A 25,051-nucleotide genomic window follows, 5' to 3' on the forward strand; every position below is an offset into this window, starting at 1 on the left:
TAAAATCTGGTACAATTACTGTTCGGTGGGCATAATTCAGCATGGATTGCTAGTTAGAGAAACAGCAGTTGTCTACGATCGAAAAATCACCACACCACCCAGACAGAAAGAATAAATGTCCCTTGCAAAATTGCGAATGCAATCGACTAAAATGTAAATGGAGAGAGAGATAGAGAGAGCAAACCCTTTTCCAGAGAGTAGGCTTCAACAAGTAACAAATAATGCAGTCTTACCCCTACATGTACTCATCAGGTGTTTGTAATGCACCCTGTTGGTTACCACCGGCAGATACAGATCAATGCATGCAATTCCAATAGATGTTATTGGGGCAGGGACTGGGTGGTTCCTGTCTGACGCGTGCTGGTGTCAGGACTCCATTAAAAAAGAGGCAGTTCCACTGGCTCAGATGGCCATGTATAAAGGTTGACACTGCGCTAAAACAAGGGGGAAGCAGCTCAATAAAAAAATTTTTTTTAACAATAAGATGGGTAATGAGCGCTAAAGGGATAGGTAAGAGAATAGTGCAGATAAAAGACAAGAAAAAAACACCTGAAAAATAAAACTGGTTAAATGAAATGTAAACAGCTCTTTGGAAAAGTTGCTGAACGGCCGTGGGGGCTGCTATGCTAACCCTACCTCTAAGCCCTGGGAGCGGGTGGGAGATTGAAGTCTCTGAGACTGAGCCTATGACCCTTTCAGAATAAAGGAATGCTGCAGAATAAGAGGATCACAGAGAAAGAACAACTTTGATTATTATTAACAAAAACACAGATATTGGTTCCTTTAAGAGATTTATTTTTTCTTTCAGTGTTTTACTACTTCCTTAACCAAGTTCATTACACATTAGGGGCCTGAGTCTGGTTCAGTCGCAAAAGCCAATTTTCTGTCTAATGGACAAAACCATGTGCACTTCAGGGGGCAGATGTAACATGTGCAGAGAGAGTTAGATTTGGGTGGGGTTTGTACTTCAAGTTGATATCTATATATTTACTCTGCATAGAAACAAAATAGCCAAATGTAACTCTCTCTGCAGGTTACATCTGCCCCCCCCACCCCTCCTGCAGTGCACATGGTTTTGAGAGAGAGAATTTGCTTTTGAGAGTGAACCAGAGTCAGGCCTTAAGTTCAAATAAACGGTAGTTTCCCCTTTTATTTATTTTCACCCCGGCAACAGACTTCTCGGTGTGGATGATAAATAAAAAGTGCCATCTTATAAAACAATTTAACAAGGAGGAAACAAAAATAATACAATTATTTCAAGATGATTAAATACAAAATAATAGTAATAAAAGAGCCTGGTGAATATACAGTTCCGAAAGTGTTCTTAAGGTTAGTGCTGGCTGTTTGTGAATCAGTGGTGAATAATTGGAACCTCTGTTGAGAGATCCATGGTCAAGGTGAAAATATTCACCGTGCAACAAGTGCTACTCTTAGGGGGGGAAGTCTTTTCAGTGTGATGTGACACTGTGATGGTCGGCTGTGCAATTACCTAATATAGGAGCAAAGCATCACTCATTTTCCTAAACAACTCCATGAGAATGATGGCATATATAAAATAGAGATATATATATATACACAATGTATATAACACAATCTAAACTTTATAGTCTCTAGATTGCTGTGTATCTTCAATTGAATCAGCAACAATAGAGCCAAAGCTGGAGCGTCGCATTGATAACCCTGACACAGAGATTTGTCGCACCTCCCGGCGGGACAGTTTCACTGGGTTCACTGTAAGAGGCTCGTGGACTGCCTCTGCTTTTGTTTTTACGGAAACAGATCGAGAATGAGCCTTTAAAATATGTGGCTCTTCAGTATCTTCTGGGTCATCGCTATTTGAAGAGTGTCTTCTGATTTGTCTATGTGGCTCTGAGACCTCTCCAGCTCCAGAAACCTCTCCAGCAATTCTGTAAGTGCTGTGCTGAAGTCGGGAATTTTTTAGGTCTTTTGGTTTTCTGTTGGGCTTGTTGGTTTCACTCATCAATGTCCATTTCTGTACTTTGCCTGGATCTGCTTCATCCTGACTCTGTGTGGCATCTCCAGGGGCATGGTCTTAAAAATTTATAAAAAAAAGGTAAAGGTAATAAATAAGCAGTAAAATATTTGCTGGAACCCATAAATAAAATTCTGGAACCCATAAATAAAATGCAGCTATCAGCTTTCGTTATTCTTACCATGTTGAGCTACAGAAAATAATAAATCCTTGGTATATATGAGTTACAACTCACTGATGTCACTCACATGTCCACTGCATATATGTACAGCAATTATCCCATATGAGTAATCATGGGTTAGGAGTGTTTCCAATTACCACTTACTTTTAGAAACATTTGATTCTCCAACCAAATCTCTTAGCTTCTTTCTCAGTTCCCGGCTGGTTGTTTTATAGAAGAAAAGCTCCTTTGTAAGCTCCTCAATTTTTGCTTCATTTGCCTTGATGCTTTCTGCAGAGACTACATTCTCATTATCTATAATGGCAAAAAGACAAAAAGAATAAACATACCAAAATATTAATAGTGATTTTCAATCCCGCCACTATTTCCGACGGGGGAAATAGCGGTGGGCGCCTATTTAATGCTGTCTTTCCCGACGACATTGAAGAGGCAAATTGACAGAATTGGCTGAGAACTGTCGTGATCACGGCCGGATCTTGACAATCCACGTCTGTTTACGAGGAGACGCCTCCTTTTCGTCGATCAGCAGGCAAGACATTGAATCCCGCCTGACGATATGCAGGGGAGCAAAACGAAAATGGGTCAGGGTCACGGCTGTCAGAAGTTACCGTCAGTTGTGACCCGGGATTGAATATCCCCCTTAGTCAGTCGTCAGTGGTCAGCTATTTCACAGTCAAGGGAATGACAATGATGTCAATATATGACATCAGTAGGAATTTCTTCTATATTTGCAGATCAGAGCAGCTGTCTGGAATAATTCAATCAGTTACTCCATGCAAGGCATTCACATCAGCTACATGCTGGCAATCTGCTTTATACAATTTAGACTGGCCTTTCTGTGTTGGACTGTTTCGATGGAGCTCTCCATTTAAGTACATAGTTCGTAAATGTATCAATGGCCTCTGATGTGTACATAATAAAATAGACAGAGTGAAACAAGTTACCTAAAGCTGGATACACACTAGACAACGCGAGCTACGGGACAGGGCGGGGAAGCCAACATTGGCAAGTGTATACACATAAAGCCCTAGTGGCGGCCATGCTGCATTCCACTGGGACTGCAGAGCATCTACACTTAGCAACAGGTGCATTACAAAATCGTGTGACAAAATGATCCTCCATTTTGCGCAGCCATATTTATTACTCCTCATATTTTGAGTCTGGGCTATGTAAAATACGCTGAAAAGTATATAGAAAAGGCAATACAGAAGCATGCAGTGGATCATGGGGCATTTGTATGCACTGTAACTATAAAACAGACTATTTGGTAGTTCAAACACAGGACCAGATCCACTAAGTTTCAAAAGTGATAAAATTGAGAGTGATAAACAACCGACCAATCAGCTCCCAACTTCAATTTCACAGACTATGTTTGAAAAACAGGGTAGTACCTGAGGGGGCAGAGCAAGACAGTGGGTGGATAATAATAATAAAATAGGACAATAGTAAATTAATAATAAAGTGCTCACTCCAGTAACCCTCAAACCTTTAAAGTGCTGTAACAGAAGCTGCATCTTTTGTTCCTGCTCCTTTTGTTGCTGGGTCAACCGTCTGTCACTTTGCAGTGTAAGATGCTCCAAGGCTGACTCTAGCTCTCTCACTATGTTCTCCTGCTCTGACACTTTCATAGCCAATTCTTGTGACTGTATCTGCAGCTTCCGTTCGGTCTCCCTTAGGCTGACAACCTGAACAAAAGATAAGTCCTCAGTCCTGGAGTTCTTTTACAGTACATACGCTTGCAAAACAGCCTCTAATTAACAGTAAAGGTCAAATTCTAAATTGAAATAAACTATTTATTAAACAAATCAATCTGAATTTATTTTAACTTTGACTAACAAAATTGACTACAAATTTATAGCACTGATCAACAGTAAAAGCTTAGACCTTGTTGAAGTATTTGACAAGGATAGATCTGATCTCGGAAGCAGATAAGGAGCTGAACTTCTCTATGACGTGGGCTTCACTCTGGGTGAGAATCTGAGAGAAGTTTTTCACGGCATCCTGCCGGCTCTGAATGCACTCATTCTTGTACTCAATGGCAGCCTCCAATGCTTCTATCCCCTCTTCCAGCTGGAACAAGGTGTGCTCTTCCTGTGGAAATAAGTATTGTAGGCACTGAGCAGTATTTAAGTAAAGCTTCGCTAGAACATATGCAAAAGACCATTACATTAGCAACTGAAAGAGCAGCATCTCCTGTAAATTCCTAGGCAACGATAAAGGCTTACATAGTATGTATTATTATAAAAAGACAGCTATAGCTAAAAAGACAGAAAATAGTAAAGCACCCACCACTCTACTAACTGTAAGCCTGGTATTGGTGCACAAAACCACTGCTTGAAGAGACTATGGGGTCATTTGGATTAATTCGGTCCCGTTGTGTTTGCACCAGGGACCAATGTTTTCACACTGCGTCTATTCGCATATGCAGGGCTGCTGTACGGGCACCTTCAGCGATCACACGCTTAAATCAGGACCTTGGTTTTTTAAGTATCACAAACTACTAGAAACCTATATAAAAGGCAGCTAAGGAAATGTAGGTACCTCAGGTGATAGCACGGTGCCATTCTTCAGTTTTTCATCCAGACTGTCTCTTCTACGTAGGAGATGGTCCCTTTCCTTCTGCAGCACTTTGACCTCTTCAAACACTTTCTTCTGCTCCTCGCTAGTACCGCTGCGCAGTTTCTTACTTTTGTCCGTGAGCTCATTTTCTACAGCATTTAGGCGAGTTGACAACTTCAGTATGTCACTGTTAAGAGCCTAGAAAAGTAACATCATTTATGAACAACATACTGCATGTAGAGCAGCCAGAAGATATACACATGATTTTATGGGTTTTAGTAAAAGCCTCTGATTATGCTATATTATCCAACAAGAAGAGAGGCACTCAAACATCAGAAATATTGTTTCACAATTCAATTTCCTGGCCAGGGTGGAGAAAGTATTAATTACTTATAAATAAGGTACCCAGGGGGAGATACATGAAGCAGTGATAATTTTTGGGGAAGTGTGCATGGTAAGCAATCAGCTTTGAGGTGACTATTAAGTCAAGTGCATGCCATACGATTATAGGTAGCACCTGAATGGATGCCATGGGCATCTTCTTTAAATTGTTCACTGCACTGCTTTATACATCACTGTTATTTACCTGCAAGCAAAACCAAATAGTTCCAGTAAAGATGCACAACCATTAAGGAAAATAGGGAAAGTTTTAACAAAGTGTGATATTCCGGTTATCTCTCGTTACTCATTTTAAATGTTGCACTAACCAATAAGCTATTTTTTTTTTCCACACAAGACCGGAGATGATTGATTGGAGCACCAAAATGAGTGATAATAAGAATATCACTTGTTATATCTGCTCAAAAGTAAGATAACTCAACAATAGCTATTTGTATACGGTGTCTGCTGGTCATCTGTAAAGTTTGGGAACATGGTCACTACAATAAGTGCCAAGTAGGTCTGCCAGATTGCTTTATATATATATTTTCTGAATCTAAGGACTTTAAATAAAGAAACAAAAAATAAGAATTTTGTTTTACATGGTTCTATATATTTAATATAGCCTCCAATAAGACTTTGGCATTGTAATTCAATTGGTTTCCTTATAGTGCAGGGAACTCCGTTATACCCCTGTCACACCTAAATCCCAGGTTTGATTTCGGTAAAGTGAATGCGATATCAAGCAGTGTCACAGCTGCTCAAACCTGTTTCTCACACAGTGGACCCAGGTTACTCCAGGATCTTCACTTCACACTGTAGCCTTGTCTGGCCTGCAGGTCCCTACCTTGAGGTAGGCCTGTGCACACACAGCCAATCAGCAGCTTTTTTTTTAAGCTCAGTGCTTCTTTATATATATATATTTTTTTTACCAAAACATATAGAACACACAAACATACATATCTAATGGGCCCATACATCTGCAATTAATTGTGACAATCCTCCGTTCTGGAGATGATTGTCACAATTAATCTTTAATGTGTGGTCTCCCCCTTCTGGCGATCCCAATCAAAAATTAATAGGGATCGCCAATCGATTGCTAAATCAGATTTTTAAACATGTCTAGAAATTTGGTAAAATGAAAAATGTATTAGGAGATAGCCTGCAAGATTTATAACTGCCAAGAAGCCCCTGAAGGGTTTAATCAGGCATTGTATAACCATGCCCCAGTGGAGAGTACCAGAGAGTAAAGAAAACAACAACCATGGGAAAAACAATACAAAACACACATTAGTTTTGGCATGCTTTTAACATGAGAATTAGACCATAATCTGGTTAGGTGCTCAGTACCATACAAATAATTCACAGTGAATGAATTAGCATTAAAATAGATTTCTTTCATGTATTTTGGCAACATGAACTCTAAAGGCATCCCAAAGCTACCCCCCTTCAGGTGGTTATGCACAGAGTTCCTGTTTCTACCCATCATCTGGCTAATAATTTTATCTAACCCCCAGACTGGGTCAGACATCACCAGAAGTCTTCTCTGACTTTACCTGCCAACTCTTGATCCAAAGAGAACATTGCATTCAGACAACCAAAGACAAACTACGGCCCCAAGATATTAAGATGCCACTCATTTGTGTTCAACCAATGTCACAAATTCAGACCCACGCCTCCCCGAAGGCAAACTTTGTACAAGTTGCTTTGACAATTTTTCATCTAGTCATAAAAAGCAAATGCCCCAGGGAAGTACCAAACAACTATCTGAAAGTGCTGCTGCATTTGGGATCATTCACTTTAAACTACAGTACATCTACAGATTGATTGTCAGATCTGGCTGGTTGGAACAAAAACCTGGTAATGGATGAGAGCAAATGACAGTTGACCATCTGCTTCAAAATGCTGGAAAATTGACAAACTGTCATTCAAATATTACCAGGTTTTTCTTCCCACCAGCCAGATCTGAAATCTGTAAATTTATGGCCATATTTAGGTGACTTTTCCAATTTATCCACATCCTGTTTAGGCAAAAGATAAATGGTATGTAATCTGAATGTAATTTAGATTTCTGTTTAGGTTTACTCCATGCCTCACACAGAAAAATCTAAAATTGAAGAGAAAATTCTGTGCACTGAAAGGCTTAGATAAATCCTTGTTGTGCTGGATGTGCAGTGTCTGTGCAATCTCTACATTCAATTCTCCACCAATACGGTCTTGAAGTTTTCTTCAAAAGCCATTAAATCCTCCATGCTACATTGCCCTCTCCATGGGAGAAACACTTAAGGTGCACATACATGTTGCGATAACAGCATGCAATGCAACGCGTTATCGGGCGGATCACATCGCAACGCATGCGTTTGGCGTGCGGTGCGATCCGCGGGCAGTACAAAAAGTATGTGCAGTGTTCTGTACTGTGCAATGCCCGCGGGAGCGCGCATCGCGTCGCAACGTGTATGGGCACCTTTGAAATCAGATCCTTACCAGGAATAACCTGTCCAGAACGGTTTTTGAATTCTGGCTCAAGAACAATTCTCCAGAATTCTCTCTAAAAAAGGTAACAATAAAACCTTGTACTGATTAAGGAAGGCACTGCTTCCAGATCAGCTCATCTTGTGATATTTCTTTAATCAGGCACAGGTGAATAAAACTACTTTGCTGGGCCAGTAATTATGCCACTTGCTTCCACAGACAGAATTTCTCAAGATATGAACTCATGCGAAAACTTTAGGGTTTAGGTTGATCACCTAATAATGCATAGAACATCACACGGACTGCCACAAAATGTAAAAAGCTTCACAGAGAACATCCCAGTGACCGCCATATACAAAAGTGCACATCAACTTTATAAGCTCCCAGACGATTTATCATATGCAATCCTAGTCAAGCCTGCCAAAAGGTGATATATCTGTCGTGCAGTCTGATCGATTTTCAGGGGCCGATGGGATGCTCACAAGACCACACATCGCATTAGACCTGATGTCAAACACATGCGATTTTTACACTTTTTATCTGATTTCTCACCAGAATCGGCTGAAGTGACCAAATTGCCATGGAATCATCCTAGTGTGTGGGCACCTTAAGACCTGGAATTGCTTCATTTATGAGACAATAAAAGTAGAAACAGAAAACTACAGGTGTGCACAATGCAGTCATATAACAACGGACAGCTGAAAAACAGTAGTTAGAGAGAAAAGAGACCCTGTACCCCACTCAGATATCCCACCTCTAGCTAGAACACTTGGGAGCAGCAGCTGATACAAAGTTGTTTTGGCACTATTCAGCCCCTGTGCCAAAACCTCCACGGAGCAGGTGCTATGCAGGGGAATACAGACTAGCAAATTAACCCAGCAAATAAAAAACCACTCATATGAGCAATCTAAAGAAGCCAAGTTCTCTGCAGAATGGGAATATAGAAATGGGAGGAACATAAACTGACTGAAATTAAAGTCCTATAGGAGGCTCTATATCACCATGGTCAATTGTCCTCTAATATAAACAAGATATAAACATAGGAAACCATTAATGAAATGGGTGGAGATTTTATGAAGAAAATATTTACATGTAATTGGGCTTAAATACCTGGATGTAAACTTCGTAATGAAAAGATTTTGTGATCTTTTTCCAGCGAGATAAAACCCGATGTATTCTAAATTACTTAAAAACAAGATATTTCCACCATTTCTTACTTTGTTAAATCTACAACTTAAAATGGACATTGACGGGTAATACAGTGTAAATGCATGTTATTCCCTTCATTCGTTAAAAAAAAAAAAAAAAACATCCTAGCGTTTGGGGGGAAAAAAAGTGATTAAAAGGTAATATTTTTAGCTGAAAAGTTTTTTATCCGGCAATATGGTCACTATGACCAGTAGAGGGTAATGACAGTAGAATAGGAATCTTGTCCCATATTGATATTGGTAAATAGCTGTATGATGCTAAAAGCCTTAAATGACAGAAAACAAAACATAGTGAAGGCTACTGACTAATAGTGACTTGCACAGATAAGTTCTTATTGATCTGAAATATGCCTAATGTATTCGAATGTATTTTTCGTAAGCCCAGGGCGTTGGCCATGGCATTTTCTTTAATAAGCATCATTATTGAGGGAACGATGCCCACTGCTGCGGTTTTGCTTGTATTCAAAACATGGGACTGGTTGTCTGATTTAGGCAATGAAGTTCCCAAGGTATTCCCATTGAAGCTAACTAGCTAGGTATATCTTTTAATAAACTACCTTATCTACAGTACATATATATATATTTTTTCATAACCCGATGTTATATCACATCTTATTTTCACTAAGGGAGGGGGGTGGGGGGGACAAGTGTGACGGGCCCCAGCGATCTCAAGGGCCCCAGAGCTTCCATGTCCCATCACGGCCGCTGGCCTTTCAGTGACCCTCGCGGCCAGGCCGTCTACTGTGCACCATCTGTGTGTGGCTGAGTCTGACTGACTCACTGTGTACCACTGCTGTCTACTGTGTGTGCGCCCTGCCATTCGGTGCTCAGAGCCATCTACTCTGTGTGCACATGGCCTGTGACCGCAAGTGCACAGCCATACCCGCCGCTGGCACTGTAGCCTCAGTCTCTAGCTCCTGTACTTTATAGCACATGCGCGGGTTGCCTGTTCTGTGCCTGCTTGTAGTGCTCAGAGTTCTTTTGTGAAAGTGACAGGCCGGCAGAAGGCAGCAGCCAGGAGCCAGGCCAACAGGACTGAGAACGAGAGAAGTCTGCACCTGAAAGCAGGATCTGGAGCTGCGAAAGGTTAAATGAGGCTCATACAGAAGAGGGTTGTGTGAATTTGGGATTAGGTGGGGGCCCCTAAAAATGTAATTGTACAGGGCCCCAAGATTTCTATTGCCAGCCCTGGCACAGCATGCTGAAGTTGCAAAAACATAATATTATAGATTTTTTATTTTTACAATATGGTATTCACCCTCAAAGGAATAAAATCTGATGTGAGGTATTCAGTCAGTTAAAAAATGTGACTTGACAGAAAGTGTGTGTTCACCTGTACTGTATAAAGGGGTGTACACACGGGCTGGGTGATTTTGACTAAGAGATAAGCTGGCGGCCATTCCCAGAAGCAGCCTGCATGTACTGCAGTATGTAGTGAAAATATTCTTGCCTGCAGTGGTGATTTGGCCGGGTGATGCTGTGGGGCCACGTATCACTATCACCCACTGTGTACCACAGGGCGATTCAGGCAAATCTGCTCATCAATTTTGACGATGTAGTCAAAATTGCTTAGAAGACTTGCCCAGTGTGTACACCCCTTAAGTTTACCTTATCTATGAGCTTGCTTTCTGGTGGTTACCTGGATAAATTACAATTTGATTGTTTAGTTATCTATTTCTCTAACTACTACTGGGTGTAAACTGGAGATTAAGGGGCCAAACCAGAGTTTCACAGCACTCTGTCACATTGCATGCATGTGATCAAATTCTGAATCATTACACTATGGGTGCTTAGAGAGAAGCATACATTCCATTATCAAGCAACAGCTTTAAAGGCCCCCAATACACTACTGCAAAGTATCGCAAACTGAGGAGCTCCCGGGTGGCAGGATACACTGTATGTGCTCTTTTTGCATATGATGTATCGCGTGCGATGCCATTGACTGCCACACACTAGGCCACTTTTCATAAGCTTTATGGACCTGATGCATTGCAATCATATATACCTGTATCGCCGCCTTTACAAAAGCATTAGATGATCATCTTTGCAAATGGGAAATGACTACTCAGCAATGGTAATTTTGTCATTTACAATGGTACCTGCTACTGTATCTGATGTGGTTGACTGTTACTGCTGCATAGGGTACTGCATTTCCATGCACAATGTGCACAGTACTCGGCATGTTTTTGATCTTCATAGTAGGTTTATTTTGAAGTTTCCCTTAGAACCTAGTTAACTTAGGAACTTCTGTGTTACAAAGAGGAAGAACTGTATATACAGTATGAAATATATGCTTTAATGTGTACAATTATTCACACACACCTGACTTGATCTCAACTTTTTCATCTCCAACTGGCTCTTCTCCTTAAGCATGTCTTCCATCTTAGCAACGCTCTCTTCTCTCTTCTTTAAATCTTCTTCTAGCTCGCTCAGTGCTTGCCGCTCCATTAAAACCTTCTCCACCTCCTCATCCAGCCATTTCTTTTGTTCTTCCATTTTCTGAATTGGACATGATACAAGATTAGGTAAAGGGTTGCATATGAGGTACATGCATTATTATGGGCTATGCAATACAGAATACAGTATATACAGAAAAATGGCATAGCTTATTGCTTTAACTATCAATGGGGCAGCTGTATTAAGCCTTAACAAGAGATAAATGCAAGGGTGATAAGGAGAGATAAACGTCCAGCCAATCAGCTCCTTACTGACTTTTTGCTCTATTTTCACAATTATTATAAAATATACCTACTACAACAATCATTAGTACACATGGAAATAATCCAAGCATATGCTTATGCAGTGGCGTAACTATAAATGTTGCTCCCCTCTGCCAAAAAAGTTTGTGGCGCCCCCCCCCCCCCCCCCCCCTCCAGGCTCCTCTCCAGCATGTTTCCCCAGTGTGTGACGTGATGACGGCACACGCGTAACGGAGAAGCTGAAGCAGGAAAGAGGAAGAGAGACCAGAATACACTGCTGCTTCCCTTGGCTCCGACGCATCCCAGACCGCACTAACACGCCCATCCGCCCTGCCCATCCTGTACACAGTAGCCAATAGCCAGCTCTGTGTACAGTCAATTGAATCAGTGGGGGAATTTGACATATCTGCCATGGCCCCACCCGCGCTGCGGCTGACTCACCTCCAGTGCTCAGTCAGTGGGCAAGGGCAGGCAGCAGCATGTCAGTGCGTCGAGTGGGTGCCGGCGCCCACACAGACCCTGATGCTGCTTGCTCCCCCAAGCGACTGCTGGGGCTGCCTTACATTAGTTATGCCACTGTGCTTATGGTATTACAGTACATTTGCTCATCTGAAAAGTAGTAAAAAAAAAGTACTAAGAAATGGTACCAGCTCAGCACAGTAACTTTTAAGAAGAGGTGGTTAGCAAGGAAGCGTGCAAAAAAAAATGCAGCTGTGTTTATCAAGATGTATGAGATAATTTCTATATCAGAGGGTTCTCCTGGTTCTACCATGGCCCCAGTCATAGGGGGTTATTCAATGTAGGGTCATGACTTTTGGGCTGGCCCAACAGCCGTGACCCTGTCCCATTCTTGGCTGGCTCAACAGGGATATTGCAGACGGGAATCAATGTCCCGCCTGGTGAGCACCAAGAAGGGGGAGTGAATACCCCCAATAGTCTGTGTACTCATAGTGGATCTTCTGTACTTGCTCCTGGCTTCTTGGATATTTACACTATTCTGCTGCCTAGGCCTTCTGTTCTGCTCTGAATAATATTACTGTTGACATCCCCTTGAGTTTCCCAGTATCTTTTCAGCAGGAAGCTGCTATATAATTTAGCAATTTTTATACCATGCCATGTCTGATTGTAGTAACTTGATATTTTACTTTATAGTTCTTATTGTATCTGAGACACTTAACCCTTTGAGTGCCAACATCTCTGTGAGATGTGCAAAACATCCGCAACAAATGCCAGCATCCCTCACATTTGTTATATAAATTCTAATAAAAACTGTTGTGTAAAAAAAAAAAGATTACAGGTCATTATGATGAATAAACAGGTTTGCTTTTTTCACACCTATTTTGACAAATTCACTTGGAACTCAAAAGGTTTAATAAACCTTTTCATGGATTTTTCATCAGTTATTACCAAAGTACAGAAATTCCATATGATACAACATATGGAAAATCAACTTAAAGTTAAATCTAAAAAAAATCCCCTCACACCCCTCTACAGTTTTCTTGCATTGAACCCAACATGCTCTTCAATGATAAGTTAGCCACCTGAACTCAAAATGCTCAGAAAATATTTATATACTGTACATTATGTGCCATACACAGTAGGTACTTACTAGCTGAAGCTGGTCTGGCATACTTGATGTACTTTTTCGTCTTCTTATGGCAGCAATCTGTTCACTTTTTAGCTTCAACATCTTCTGTTGTTGCTCAGTTTTTAACTGAAGTTCCTAAATAAAAGACAATTTCATTATCTTTTATTATATTCAGACGTACTGTAGACACAAGACTGTAGTCAGATAAATGGCTACTTTTAGTTCTTAACCCTTTTGAGTGCTAATATCTGTGAGAGATGTGCAAACATATTCGCTAGAAAATGGCACTCAAAATATGAGTGTCATCATCTCTGTGAGAGATATATACATTTTAAATTACATCTCTGTGTGAGAGATATATACATTTTATGTTACATCTCTGTGAGAGATAAAAAAAATGGGTACATATATGTTAGTTGGGCACCCACTAAGCTATTTGCTTAGTTTTCCGTGTCCGCTCGCCACGCTGAGGACTCGTGGCTCGCTGCGCTCGCCACACTATATGATATCAACTCCATGCCGACATGGATAGTAGGGACATGAGCGTACTAACTATACTGGGTGCCCAACTAACATATAAGTACCAAAAAAGGTTGTAAAAAAAAAATAAAAGATTAAATTTCCTATTTAAACGGTAAACATTACAGGTTATTATGATGAATAAAAATGTTTGCTTGGCAAGTTTCTCACCAATTTTGACAAAATCACTTGGCGAGAGAGATAAAGTGGAGAGATAAATTACCAACCAACCAGCTTCTGTCAATTCTTAAATACAGCCTGTAAAATTACAATAAGGGAAGCGGATTGCTTAGTACTTTACTTTATCTTTCTCCAAACTTTGATAAATCTCCCTTCGAACGTTTGAAGGATACCAATTCTCCACATTCTCCAAGACGAAACGGACATTATTTAAAATAAGTACACATATAAAATCAGCTAACAAATTAATTCACTATAATTGTGGTTACTAGTGCAATGGACATTTAATGCTGGGTCACAGCGATTCTATGCCACCAACAACCTGACACAATAAGCAGGCAGAACTAGGCAGCAAAAAAAGAAAACGAATGAGTTGAAAGTGTTATCCATGAAATTTTATAAACACAACAATATTTACTGATTAATTCTGTTTTTCGGCTGAAAACATCCAAATTTTAACATTTGCAATTTACACTGAATTATGACTATGGATCCGATTACTTGGGGGTGTATTCAATGCGGCCGGAAAGGGGGATAAATGGCGGGAATCACAGAAAACAAGCGATCCTTGCTGTTTAACCCCCCGCGCCAGCCGCTCACCCTGTTTAACATTCCAGGGGGAAACCTCGCTGTCAGAGGATGGCGAGGATTCCCCCAAACAGCGAGGCTCGCGGCTAATGCAGGGAGCCCACTGCGAGTCTCGCTGTTTTAGCGGCCGCATACCCCAATTCCCCCTCGCTCCAAAAACAGAGCAAGGGGTAATCAGCGTATGCAGGGAGTCAGCTGAATACTGACCCTGCGAGCTGTCACAGCTCGCCAGCAGCATTGAATACTGCCCTTGGATGCAGGCCGCCTGGCCATGGTCATTGGCTAATTCACTCACTAACAGCCATTACCGACATGACATCATCCTTTCTGCTAATATTGCAACCATCTCATCATGAACTAAAATATCATTAGGATCTTCTGGAATCACTCATTTTTTAAAGCATTATTTTGTTACCTTTACTGCTGGTTTCTTTAGTAATTTTTAGTTTATAATTTGTAATAAATATATATATATATATATATATATATATATGCATTTCTTAATGTGATTATAATATTGCAGTCATTAAATATGTGTGATACATTATTTTAGACATATTGTACCATTTAAGTTTAACACATTACTATCCAGTTTTAACACACTAATGCAGTTATCATGGTAATGTTATTTTTAAAAGTACTGTATATATAATTATATATTATCTCTGTCTGTGGTATTATCATCAACCTCTTTATATCATGATGCTTCTGGACTGATATATTCAAGCGCCAGGACCTGGCGGGAAGGGTGAGGGATTTTCCATCCACCGCTTCCTTTTTATGCAGTTTTTTTTATGGCAACTCCACTTTTGCCGACACCAGAAACAGTTTCTTATACATAAAAGTATCTATTAATGCAGAAAGACCTGATAACATGTGTCTCATACAGTATATTGCCCTTTCATTTCCACTTCATGATAGTTCTTCTCATGTTACAGGATCTCAAACCAACAACAGCGGCACATATCATTTATACTGCTAAGTGCTTTGAGTGGACTGCCGGGAACTAACAAAACTGTTCCTAACAACCTCAAGTGTCACTCATTATCTCACTTCGGCAATCACGTAGAAGGCACCGACACTCTGCATGACATGCTTGCACATTGTGAATGAATGCAGTGGTTAGTAGAAAGTCAAAGGTGTGCACTGTATAAACAAAGCAGACAATTCCACTAAATAATTATATTATACTGTTGTTAATGCCTCTTTTATGACTGTATTGAGGGACGAGGACAATGGCGTATAAAACGTCCTTTTATAATTTTAAGAATGGTATTTTTGTACTTAAATTATTATTATTATTTTTTACACTTTACCAGTTCTACTGGGACACTGGGATGCAGGGGTTTAGCAAGGAACCTGGGCACCTTTTAAAATAACTGCCTCATTTCAAGCTATTCCCCCTTATATTAACTATTAGACTATTAACTATTAGGCTTGTTCATATTTCAGCTTGCATCTAATAAAGTTATAAAGGATGGAGTATAAACGAGAGAAGAAATAAAAGCTTGTTCAAACTAAAATAAAAAAATACATTACAATATTGCAGTACGGAACAAGTTAGCATAAGGGAGGCTGCCTAGTATCTACCATGGATTTGAAGAAGAGGATCCACATCTTGGTATCTCACTAATAAAATTTATATTTAAAAAAAGGAGGATCCAACGCAAGTACAAAAATTACATTTTCAGCCATGGGAGACATTGGAATGCTGGTGACACCCCAAAAGCTGTCTTAAGGATGGATATTTTTTTTGTGAGGTTTACAGAATTGTAAGCCCAAACCTGGCATTCTTGGATACAAAGGTGTAAGATCTATTGAATTTTCAGAACTTGTGCATGGACAACCAGTTCATTGCTCTGCCTTACCACCAATAAAGAACACATGTCCTAGCAGAATCGCCCCACAAATTTTCCAGAACAGGTTTGTCTGCCTAAAGTTAAGCCTGACTGAAGTAAAAGCTTACAGAAAGCTTACAGACTGGCCAAAGCAGTTTATAGAAGATAAAAATATTGTCCATCTAAATCACCTCCTTAGGCATAGGGACATAAGTCTTAAGCACTCAGATAACGACTAGGGGTTAAAGGGCTCATATTCTATCTAAAATATCTTGCCGAATAGCCATGTGAACTCTAGAAACAACTTTTGTCTTAAATTATGTTTTAGGCTAGAGAAGAGCCCCATAGTTATAGAACACCAAAAAATGGTTATCTGCAGGAGAGTGTTTCTAGTGCTTGACCAAGCAACCCCAGGCTCACTTCTCTGTACTGCTCATATGCACACACAGCATATATTCTAGGATCAATCTGCTCTGCAAAGCAATGGGGATTAAAGCCTCCTCTAACTTCCCCTCCGACCGATGGGACACTATAGCCAGTAGGTGGGACAGCGGGAGGTACATTTACCATGAATTTATCTTATGGAAAGTCTTGGTTTATTAAAGAGAGGAACAAACGTGATTTCTGTTAATGGTGTGCATATTAAGTTTCTCTGAATGAAGTGTTCACCACACCTATTTCTCCACTTAAGCAGAGAAGTTTTATTATACAGATCTTGAGTCTGTAAGTCCTCTTTTATTATATATCTACTACATGGTGGCTTTTCAAAGTTGCTACTTGTAAGGGTGTTCTCGTCAGTGTATTTAACATAAATATATGAATATACTAATCAACACATTGCCTGGGCCTTAAAAGTTGGCCATTAAAATCCTAAATGTCAAAAATTGTTGCCAAGCCCCAAAATATACGCAAATAAGCATCCTTGACCATCCATGGAAATTCATCTGGAGTCAAGGGGTGTGATCAGCTGAAAGACTGAAGCCCCATCCCCAAGTATTCAGATGCCTTATTGATGTGTTCATCCAAGGTATATAATTCAGATGTACCGTATGAGTCCCAGGCTGTAAACCTTCCAAGAGTTGCTCCAACTTATTCTCCAATAAGTCTTGTTTAAGTGCTCTTCATTCACTAAGCCATTTCACAAACTGGGAAATGTGACCATAGTCATCCACTTGGTTCATTATGCTACCTGTATATATAACTTGTCTCACGTCATCTTCCAAAATGACAAGGACAAGAAACGTTAGTAGAAAATGGTTCACGAAAACCGCATGATAACTCATCGCAACAGAATCCACGTTCTTACCTGTCCATGTCTTATACTGCAGATTCTCATGAGAGAATACTGGGGGCTGCCCCAATTTCTTCTCCTCTCATGGCCACTGCCTCCTTATCTGGTAAGTTCCAAGATCACATGTCCCATATGTATGGTGAAATTTTGGAGATACAGGCCCTGACTCTAATCCATTAGAGCCCTAGCCCAGGGGAGTGATGGGGGACTGCGCTGCAGCCAATTGGTGCGAGCAGGCGCAGCAAATTTCTTATTCGCTGGCCCATTCGCATCCAGCCCGTTCTTTGCACCTACATCAGTCTGATTCCAGGATAGATTACACTTTGCTGGGCCACTTGGTGCAGGCTGCTTCTATAGGTCTTATGACTTGGTCTGGCCATGCTATGGTCCACCTCGATCTATCCCTCAGGTTTATGACCCCCAATGCAGGTACTGACTAGGGTGGCCAATCCCGGGATCGGGATCAGCGGGATCCCGGGATTTGGACCCAAAATGTCCGGGATTTCAATCCCGGGATTGGACTATCCAATCCCGGGATTTCGGGATTGTACAGTCTATTGCCGGGCAGCGTCTAAGCACACGCTCAGACCCTGACCGGCTGTTACCGACGCGGGGTAAGGCCGAGAGAGGTCAGACGGGGAGAGGATTCCGGTCATTCTGCCCTGTCACTTCTGAACTTACTTGTTCCGTGACACTGACTGAAGGGGAGGGGTGACGAGCGGGTTTCAGCGCTGGAGGTACAGCGCTGTGGCCTGCGCAGCGTGACCTATTGGTCACGCTGCGCAGGCCGCAGCGCTGCACCTCCGGCGCCAGAACACGCTCACGGCCGCACACAGTGACAGCATTCCTCTCCGTCCGGCGTCGCAGCCACCACCTGCCCCACTCCACCACTCATGGGGGACAGACGCCGCAAGCCCCGCTCCACCACTCATGGGGGACAGACGCCGCAACCCCCGCTTCTCCACTCATTGGGGACAGACGCAGCCAGCCCCGCTCCACCACTCATGGGGGACAGACGCCGCAAGCCCCGCTCCACCACTCATGGGGGACTGCCGCCGCAAGCCCCACTCCACCGCACTAAAGTAAGTGGGGGACAGGGGCGGTTTTCTTTTAGGGATGCCAATCCCGGGATCCCAGGAATCCCGGGATTGAGCATTTTTCAACCCCGATTCCCGGGATTGAAAAAATGCCCCGGGATTGGCATCCCTAGTACTGACATTTCAACAAATCCTTATTGAACAATCTCTACTATAGATCCCAACTTGAAAAGGCCACCGATGTGATATTTTTTAATAGTTTATTAAACTAGCATTTGCTTGCAGCTTCACCTGCATAGATGTCGGTTATTGCTCAGCATAACCAATTTTACAAAAACAGTAGTGCCATCTTATATTTATTGTACACAATGAAAACAAAATTTGCAGATTTTTCTTTAGGAATTATAAGAAATATATCCTTGGGGCAACTAACTTGTGAGCAAGCCATTTAAAGCTGCCAATGGGAGAAGCAGCTGGTCCTGAGATCTATGCCTGCAGCGCTCATTTGCCCATGTGACTTGTTGATCGTCATTGCAAAGCAGACAGGAAACTGCACTTGGATTGAAAAGAGAAATTATTGGGGATAATGAGTATACGTGGTATAAACATAGTCTCACCTATACCACATCCCATTAGAATCTCTGCCCCAGTTAGGTTCCTGATCAGATCACTAACTTTAAGTCAGGTTCTGTGGAGTCAAGTTCCGCAGAAACATGATCAGTGCAATGCTTTGCGATGGGTGCCCAGTTGCAATAAGTGAGTTCAGAAATTCTATGGGGTAGTTGGTGGCATCTTTCTGGTCTTCTGGTCTGCTGCGTTTATAGAAGTGTATCCCATCTCTTCTCTCTTATTGGTTCCTAAAATACTGTTGTTGATAGCAGTGGATTGCTAATTTTTTTGGGGTTAAACTGCTTGTTTGCATATCCAAGAGTTCTCTAAAGGAAACTGATTAATGCTTGAGCTATAGATAGATTTTAATGCAAAATAGGTCTTGTCTATGTGTATTTACTGTATATAGGCACACATATATAACCCTTTGTGTTGGAGGTGTGCAATGTATACACCGTCACACACACACACACATTAAATTATTACACAGACACACACATTTTGGACTGGAGGAGCCTACACACTGAACGCAGTGTCAAGCATCTGTGTTTTTCTTTTATTGCTCTTAACATGGAGTTACATCAAGATAATACATACCTCAGTTTCTTTCTAGGTCACTAAGTTATACAACAGTGAAATTGCCATCAAAATTCATCCAGTAAATTTTACGTGATGCCGGATCAGACATACATAGGGCCTTATTGACACTCGGATGCATGCACGCACGCACCTTGCGAATGGTTAGCCCGTACCACCCATTCGCACACAGAATTAATTTGCAAGGCTTGCGAACGGGTGTTTTACATGAACATCCATTCGCATTCCAGTGGGAACCTCCCCCATCTTTCAATGGTTGCCGACCATCGAATGATGGCAAAGGCGCACACGTATGTAAGGGTGGCTCAGACATCTCCTACATATGCGTGTAGAATTCCAGGGAATTGGGTGGGCAGCTGACATCCGGTTATGTCAGCTATCCACCCCCCACACGTGCGTCATGAACGCATTAGCATGTGTACGTCCAGCGTTTTCATGGGAACATATGTTAATGGCCCAGCACCTCACGCCCCACTCCACCCCCCGCTCGCAAGGCTGGGAGCGTGCACTCTGCAAGCAGACTTCTTGCCGAGTTTGCGCGCACCCAGCGCATACACATGCGCAGAAATGCTGCTGCGCATGCGCAAAACATTGGTCCCCCTTCCGAATTCCCGTCTGAGCGAATGAACCAGAATAAGGCCCATAGTTCAATTACAGTTACTAGAAGTAAATTTCTAAAAAAAAAAATCTTTATAGAGACACAACCTTTAGGGCTATTTCACATGCTCCGGGTCCTACAGGGCGGCGAAATCCCGCACGGCCTGGAAGCCGTGCCGTACACAGCAGTTTACAATGGTAGGGATGGCAACAGCCCGGCAGCCGTCCCTTCCAGTCGTGGGATCCGTCTGCAACCGGGCCGCGGCCGTCCCGTGTGAATGGACACATTTGTGTCAATTATAAACTTCTGCGTGTGGCACGGCTTCCTGGCCATGCGAGGTTTCGCTGCCCGGCAGGAGCCGGAGCGTGTGAAATAGCCCTTACAGTTTTATTATATGTATAGATGTATTTAAATACACAATCATTTTAATGTTTCAAATATTAGTGTTCCCACACAAATGAATGCTTGTTAATCAGGAATGAATACAGAATAGCTTAGCTAGCACTGGCTATAAAAGACATTGGGGAAAGTTACATGGGATGTTGTTTAAGGGCAACCAATCTGTCTATTATTTCCTAGAAGGTACTAAATAAATAAGTAGATTCTGATTGCTTGCCCATAGCAACATCCCATGTGAGATAGGACTCATTATCTTAATACATTTCCTCCATTCTCTCTTATATGCGAGAGGTTATGGTTTTACCACAAACATGGATATCACAAAATGATATTAAATAAAACCTCATCACTTACCTTGATCTGTTGTTGGTCTTTTTGCACAGCTAACTCTAGTTTCTTTTTTTTCTCAGTTTCATCTTTTAGTTTTTTCTGTAGCTGAGCCTGTTGTTGCCTCATGTTAAATACATTTTGTTGAAGATCAGATACACACTTGTCATTCTGCACAGAAAGGGTTGCCAGCCTCTTTGTGTCCTGCTGCTTCTTCTGTAGCACCTGACAAGTGAAGAAAATAAGCCAGTGGTTTGCATGGGAGACATGAGGATACAACTGAGAAGCCACGAGATGTCGTGGATATAAAAGCACATGCCTTTTTGTACATTTTTGTGATGTAAAATGAGACAGCAGATAAATCATGTATCATCATTTTTCACCTTTAATGTGACTTTAAAACTAAAAAAAGTCAAGTAAAAATCAAATAAACAATTTTTAGACTAAAGGGGTGAAGAGAATTCCTACAATGCCCTGTTTGAGTGCCCATGGCATATCATAACGGGAATGCAGCTGTGTTCAGCATAAACCAACCACATACAAAACAATGTTCAAAAGTGAACTAGCATATACCTGCCAGCAAAAGACAGCAGTTAGGGTTGAAGGTGCCAATCAGAGAAGTATGAAGTATGCAGAAATTCTGCCAACAACAATTTAAATATAGAAAATTGTAGAGTAAATCCAAATACAAAGCAATGGCCAAAATATGTATTTGTATGTATAAATGTACTATTTATAAATGATCTTGCAGGAGCATATAGACATCGCTATTTTCAAAATTAGATATTGAGCCAAAATACAAATTGCGCATGAACATGTGTTCCAAATGATAGAGAGGTTTGGACTAAACCCAGAATACGCATGCAAGTCAAATTGAGAAAGAGGTGTGAATAGATAGAAAGCCTACACAAAGCGATGTTGGAAGGAGATATTCTGAGGAAGCCGGTGATATTCGGAGGGAAAAGTGTCATAGGAGCTTCTACTTGTCTTTACAGGTCTGAGTGAGCCGTATCCCAGATTATATTCCAGATAAGGCTGCAACCAACGCCAGCAGTCCGGGAACACCGGAGAATACTAAAGGGCAGACTTCAATTCCTGAGTAATTACACTGCTGAACCATACATTAAGCCCATGTGATGGCTAACCTTGACACTCCAGCTATTGTTGAACTACACATCCCAGCATGCCCTGCATCAGTTTTAGCATGGTCAAATAGCAAAACTGATTCAGGGCATGCTGGGATGTGTAGTTCAACAACAGCTGGAGTGTCAAGATTAGCCATCACTGGCCTAGAAAGTGGCATTTATACAGGACCAAAGGACAAGTTTGTCTAACTCCCCCATGTCGACTTTCAGTGACGGTCTTTGGAGGCCTGTTAACTAATAACCAAAAGGCTGGTAAGAATGCTAACTCTACTGGAATAAACTAGCCAATTATTCTATATGCTACGGCTGATTCACGGTCACTAGGTCGACAAGAGGAAAATTGACATGCATGGGTCAACCACTGAAGGTCGACATGCATGAGGGTCAACCACTGAAGGTCGACATGCATGAAGGTCGACATGGGGTTAGGTCGACAGGGTCATTAGGTCGACACAGGGTTTTTCACTTTTTTTTTTAGCTGACATGTGCGCACAGGTGGTATTTAACGCCCCACTTTTAAAGAAAAAGTGTTTCTTATCTGCGGTGAAATTCTATGTTTACCATCCACTAGGGCTTGGTGGTAGAATAAAATAGTGTGCAGAGCAGGGTGTGGATCAGTTGGTCACCAGCAAGCTGTTAGACAGTCATTAGGTCGACAAGCATTTAGGTCGACATGCATTAGGTCGACTGTTGACCTAAGGATGTCGACCTAATGACCCTGCCGAACTTATGACCCTGTCGACCTAATCGACAGGGTCATAAGTTTGGCAGGGTCATTAGGTCGACATCCTTAGGTCAACAGTAAAAGGTCAACATGGGTTTTTTCACTGTTGTTTTGACCCGAATGTCGACACAGTTGACATGGACACAGATTAAAGTGCACTGCGTCCCCTCGCATGGCTCGGTGCCTCGCTATGCTCAGCACACTATTTTATTCTCCAACAACACCCTAGTGGATGGTAGGGCATGAAATACCGCCTGTCGGCACATGCCGGCTCGAAAAAAACTGTGGAAAACCCCATGTCGACCTTTTGACTGTCGACCTAACCCATGTTGACCTAATGACCCTGTCGAGCTAACCAATGTTGACCTAAATACATGTCGACCTAATGGCTGTCTAACAACTTTCTGGTGACCCAATGACCGTATCCCGACGAGCAGTGTGAGCCAAGGGAGGGGACGCGGTGCACCTTTTTAGTGTCCATCTTGACTGTGTTGAGATTTGGGATTAAAAAGTGAAAAACCTATGTGGACCTTTTGACTGTCGACCTTACCTGTGTCAACTGAATGCTTGTGTCGACCTAAAGACCCACTTGACCTAACCCCAGTGGTTGACCTAATGCATGTTGACCCTATGACCCATAGCCCTACAGCTGTATTAACTGCATTAACTGTATGAAAGTTGGTTTATACTAAACTCCTTTTGGACTAAAAAACAGCTTCAAATAACTAAGGGCTAATTATAGAATACTAAAGCTGTGTGAGAAACGGTCTGTACCAGGGGTAGGTAAGTAATTTTTAACGGAGTCCGGATCTTTCTAATTATTTTGATCGAGGTCCACAAAATGAAGTATAACTTTCAGCACCAAAATAATTTAGAGGGGGTGGCTGGACTTTTGTAGCCCGGGATCTACTATATGTACTCTTACTTACCGATAATCTACCGGCGTCTCCCCTGTGCAAAATATTCCCTGCAATACGTCCCTTACACACTTCACATTAAGCCACACAGTTTGAGACAAAATTCACATTATGCCCCACAATATGAGGCAAAATTCACATTATGACACATGTAATCAGAGCAATTCTGTCCACTAACCTAACACAAAGGGGGAAATTTACTAAAGGAAATTTGTAAAAAAATAGGTGTATTTGTTTTCAGAAATACACTTATTTTTGACATTTACTATCCCGAAAATACGGCAATTGCCGTATTTTTGGGATAGTAAATGTTAAAAATAAGTGTATTTCTGGATACAAATACACCTATTTTTTAAAAATTTCCTCTAGTAAATTTCCCCCAAAGGGTCACCTTCTGTTGACAAAAAACAAACTTCCACATAAAACCTCATTCCCTGTGCCCCTCAGGACTGCCCCCCCCCCAAAAAAAAAGTTAGTTATTTTTCCATGGAGGCCACAAAGCCCTATTGAACTGGGATGAACAGATGCCCCCCCCCCCCCCTACTCCACCCCACCACAGCAAGCAGTAACCAAGTAAAAAAAAAAAAAAAAAAAACATTTTAAACTTACAAAGCAGTATTCAGCTGTGTTCTGCCCACTGCCGCCACCACTGTGTTCTGGCCACTACCTCCGCCACCGTTCCTACCTCTGCTGCTTGTGTTCCCGGCAGACTGACAGAGATTCTCAGCCCTTGCAGTGCGTGAGTGCGTGGTGACCTCACCGGCGCACCCGCGCAATGCATTACTGGGACGCTGAAGCCAGAAGAGGCTTCAGGAGGCGAATGGGGCCAGGAGAGACTTAATGGCCACATCTCGCCGGTCCGCATTTCTGCCCTTTGCGGTCCGGAGGTGGACCGTGGTCCGCCAGTTGCCTAACCTTGGTCTATACTAACGTGCAAGCTTGCCTTGAATCTTTGTTACAATATTGATATAATTAATCTGTTTAACTGCTACTTCTGCTACTAAATTTCCAATTGGACTGTCATAATCATTATTAGAAGCAATAGACAACACAGTGTTTGCTAATTATTTACAGCTGGCCGATATATTTCTGTGTGTAATTATTTTTAAATAAATATATTTTGGATTATTCCAATAGCTCTGTTAATCTCTTTTTGTATGTGCCTTGTTTCAAAATGTAAGGGTGGTGTGTTCCCTTAAGAGAC

At 41.7% G+C, this 25,051-nt stretch overlaps 1 protein-coding gene across 1 annotated transcript in view; it reads right to left on the reverse strand.

The window, feature by feature from the left end:
• Window positions 1-778: 778 nt before the first annotated feature.
• The window catches only part of KIF27 (kinesin family member 27), a 66,913-nt gene continuing 42,640 nt past the window's right edge, over window positions 779-25,051 (reverse strand). The window contains exons 11-18 of the mRNA XM_083186286.1: window positions 21,089-21,286; window positions 13,100-13,213; window positions 11,114-11,290; window positions 4,716-4,931; window positions 4,059-4,265; window positions 3,661-3,859; window positions 2,319-2,468; window positions 779-2,052 (exon numbers count right to left, since the gene is read on the reverse strand). Coding sequence (XP_083042412.1) covers window positions 1,595-2,052; window positions 2,319-2,468; window positions 3,661-3,859; window positions 4,059-4,265; window positions 4,716-4,931; window positions 11,114-11,290; window positions 13,100-13,213; window positions 21,089-21,286 — 1,719 coding nt within the window. The 3' untranslated portion in view covers window positions 779-1,594. The remainder of the gene's footprint in view (window positions 2,053-2,318; window positions 2,469-3,660; window positions 3,860-4,058; window positions 4,266-4,715; window positions 4,932-11,113; window positions 11,291-13,099; window positions 13,214-21,088; window positions 21,287-25,051) is intronic.

This window comes from Crinia signifera, chromosome 1, assembly GCF_055691185.1.
Source record: "Crinia signifera chromosome 1, ASM5569118v1, whole genome shotgun sequence".
NCBI lineage: Eukaryota > Metazoa > Chordata > Amphibia > Anura > Myobatrachidae > Crinia > Crinia signifera.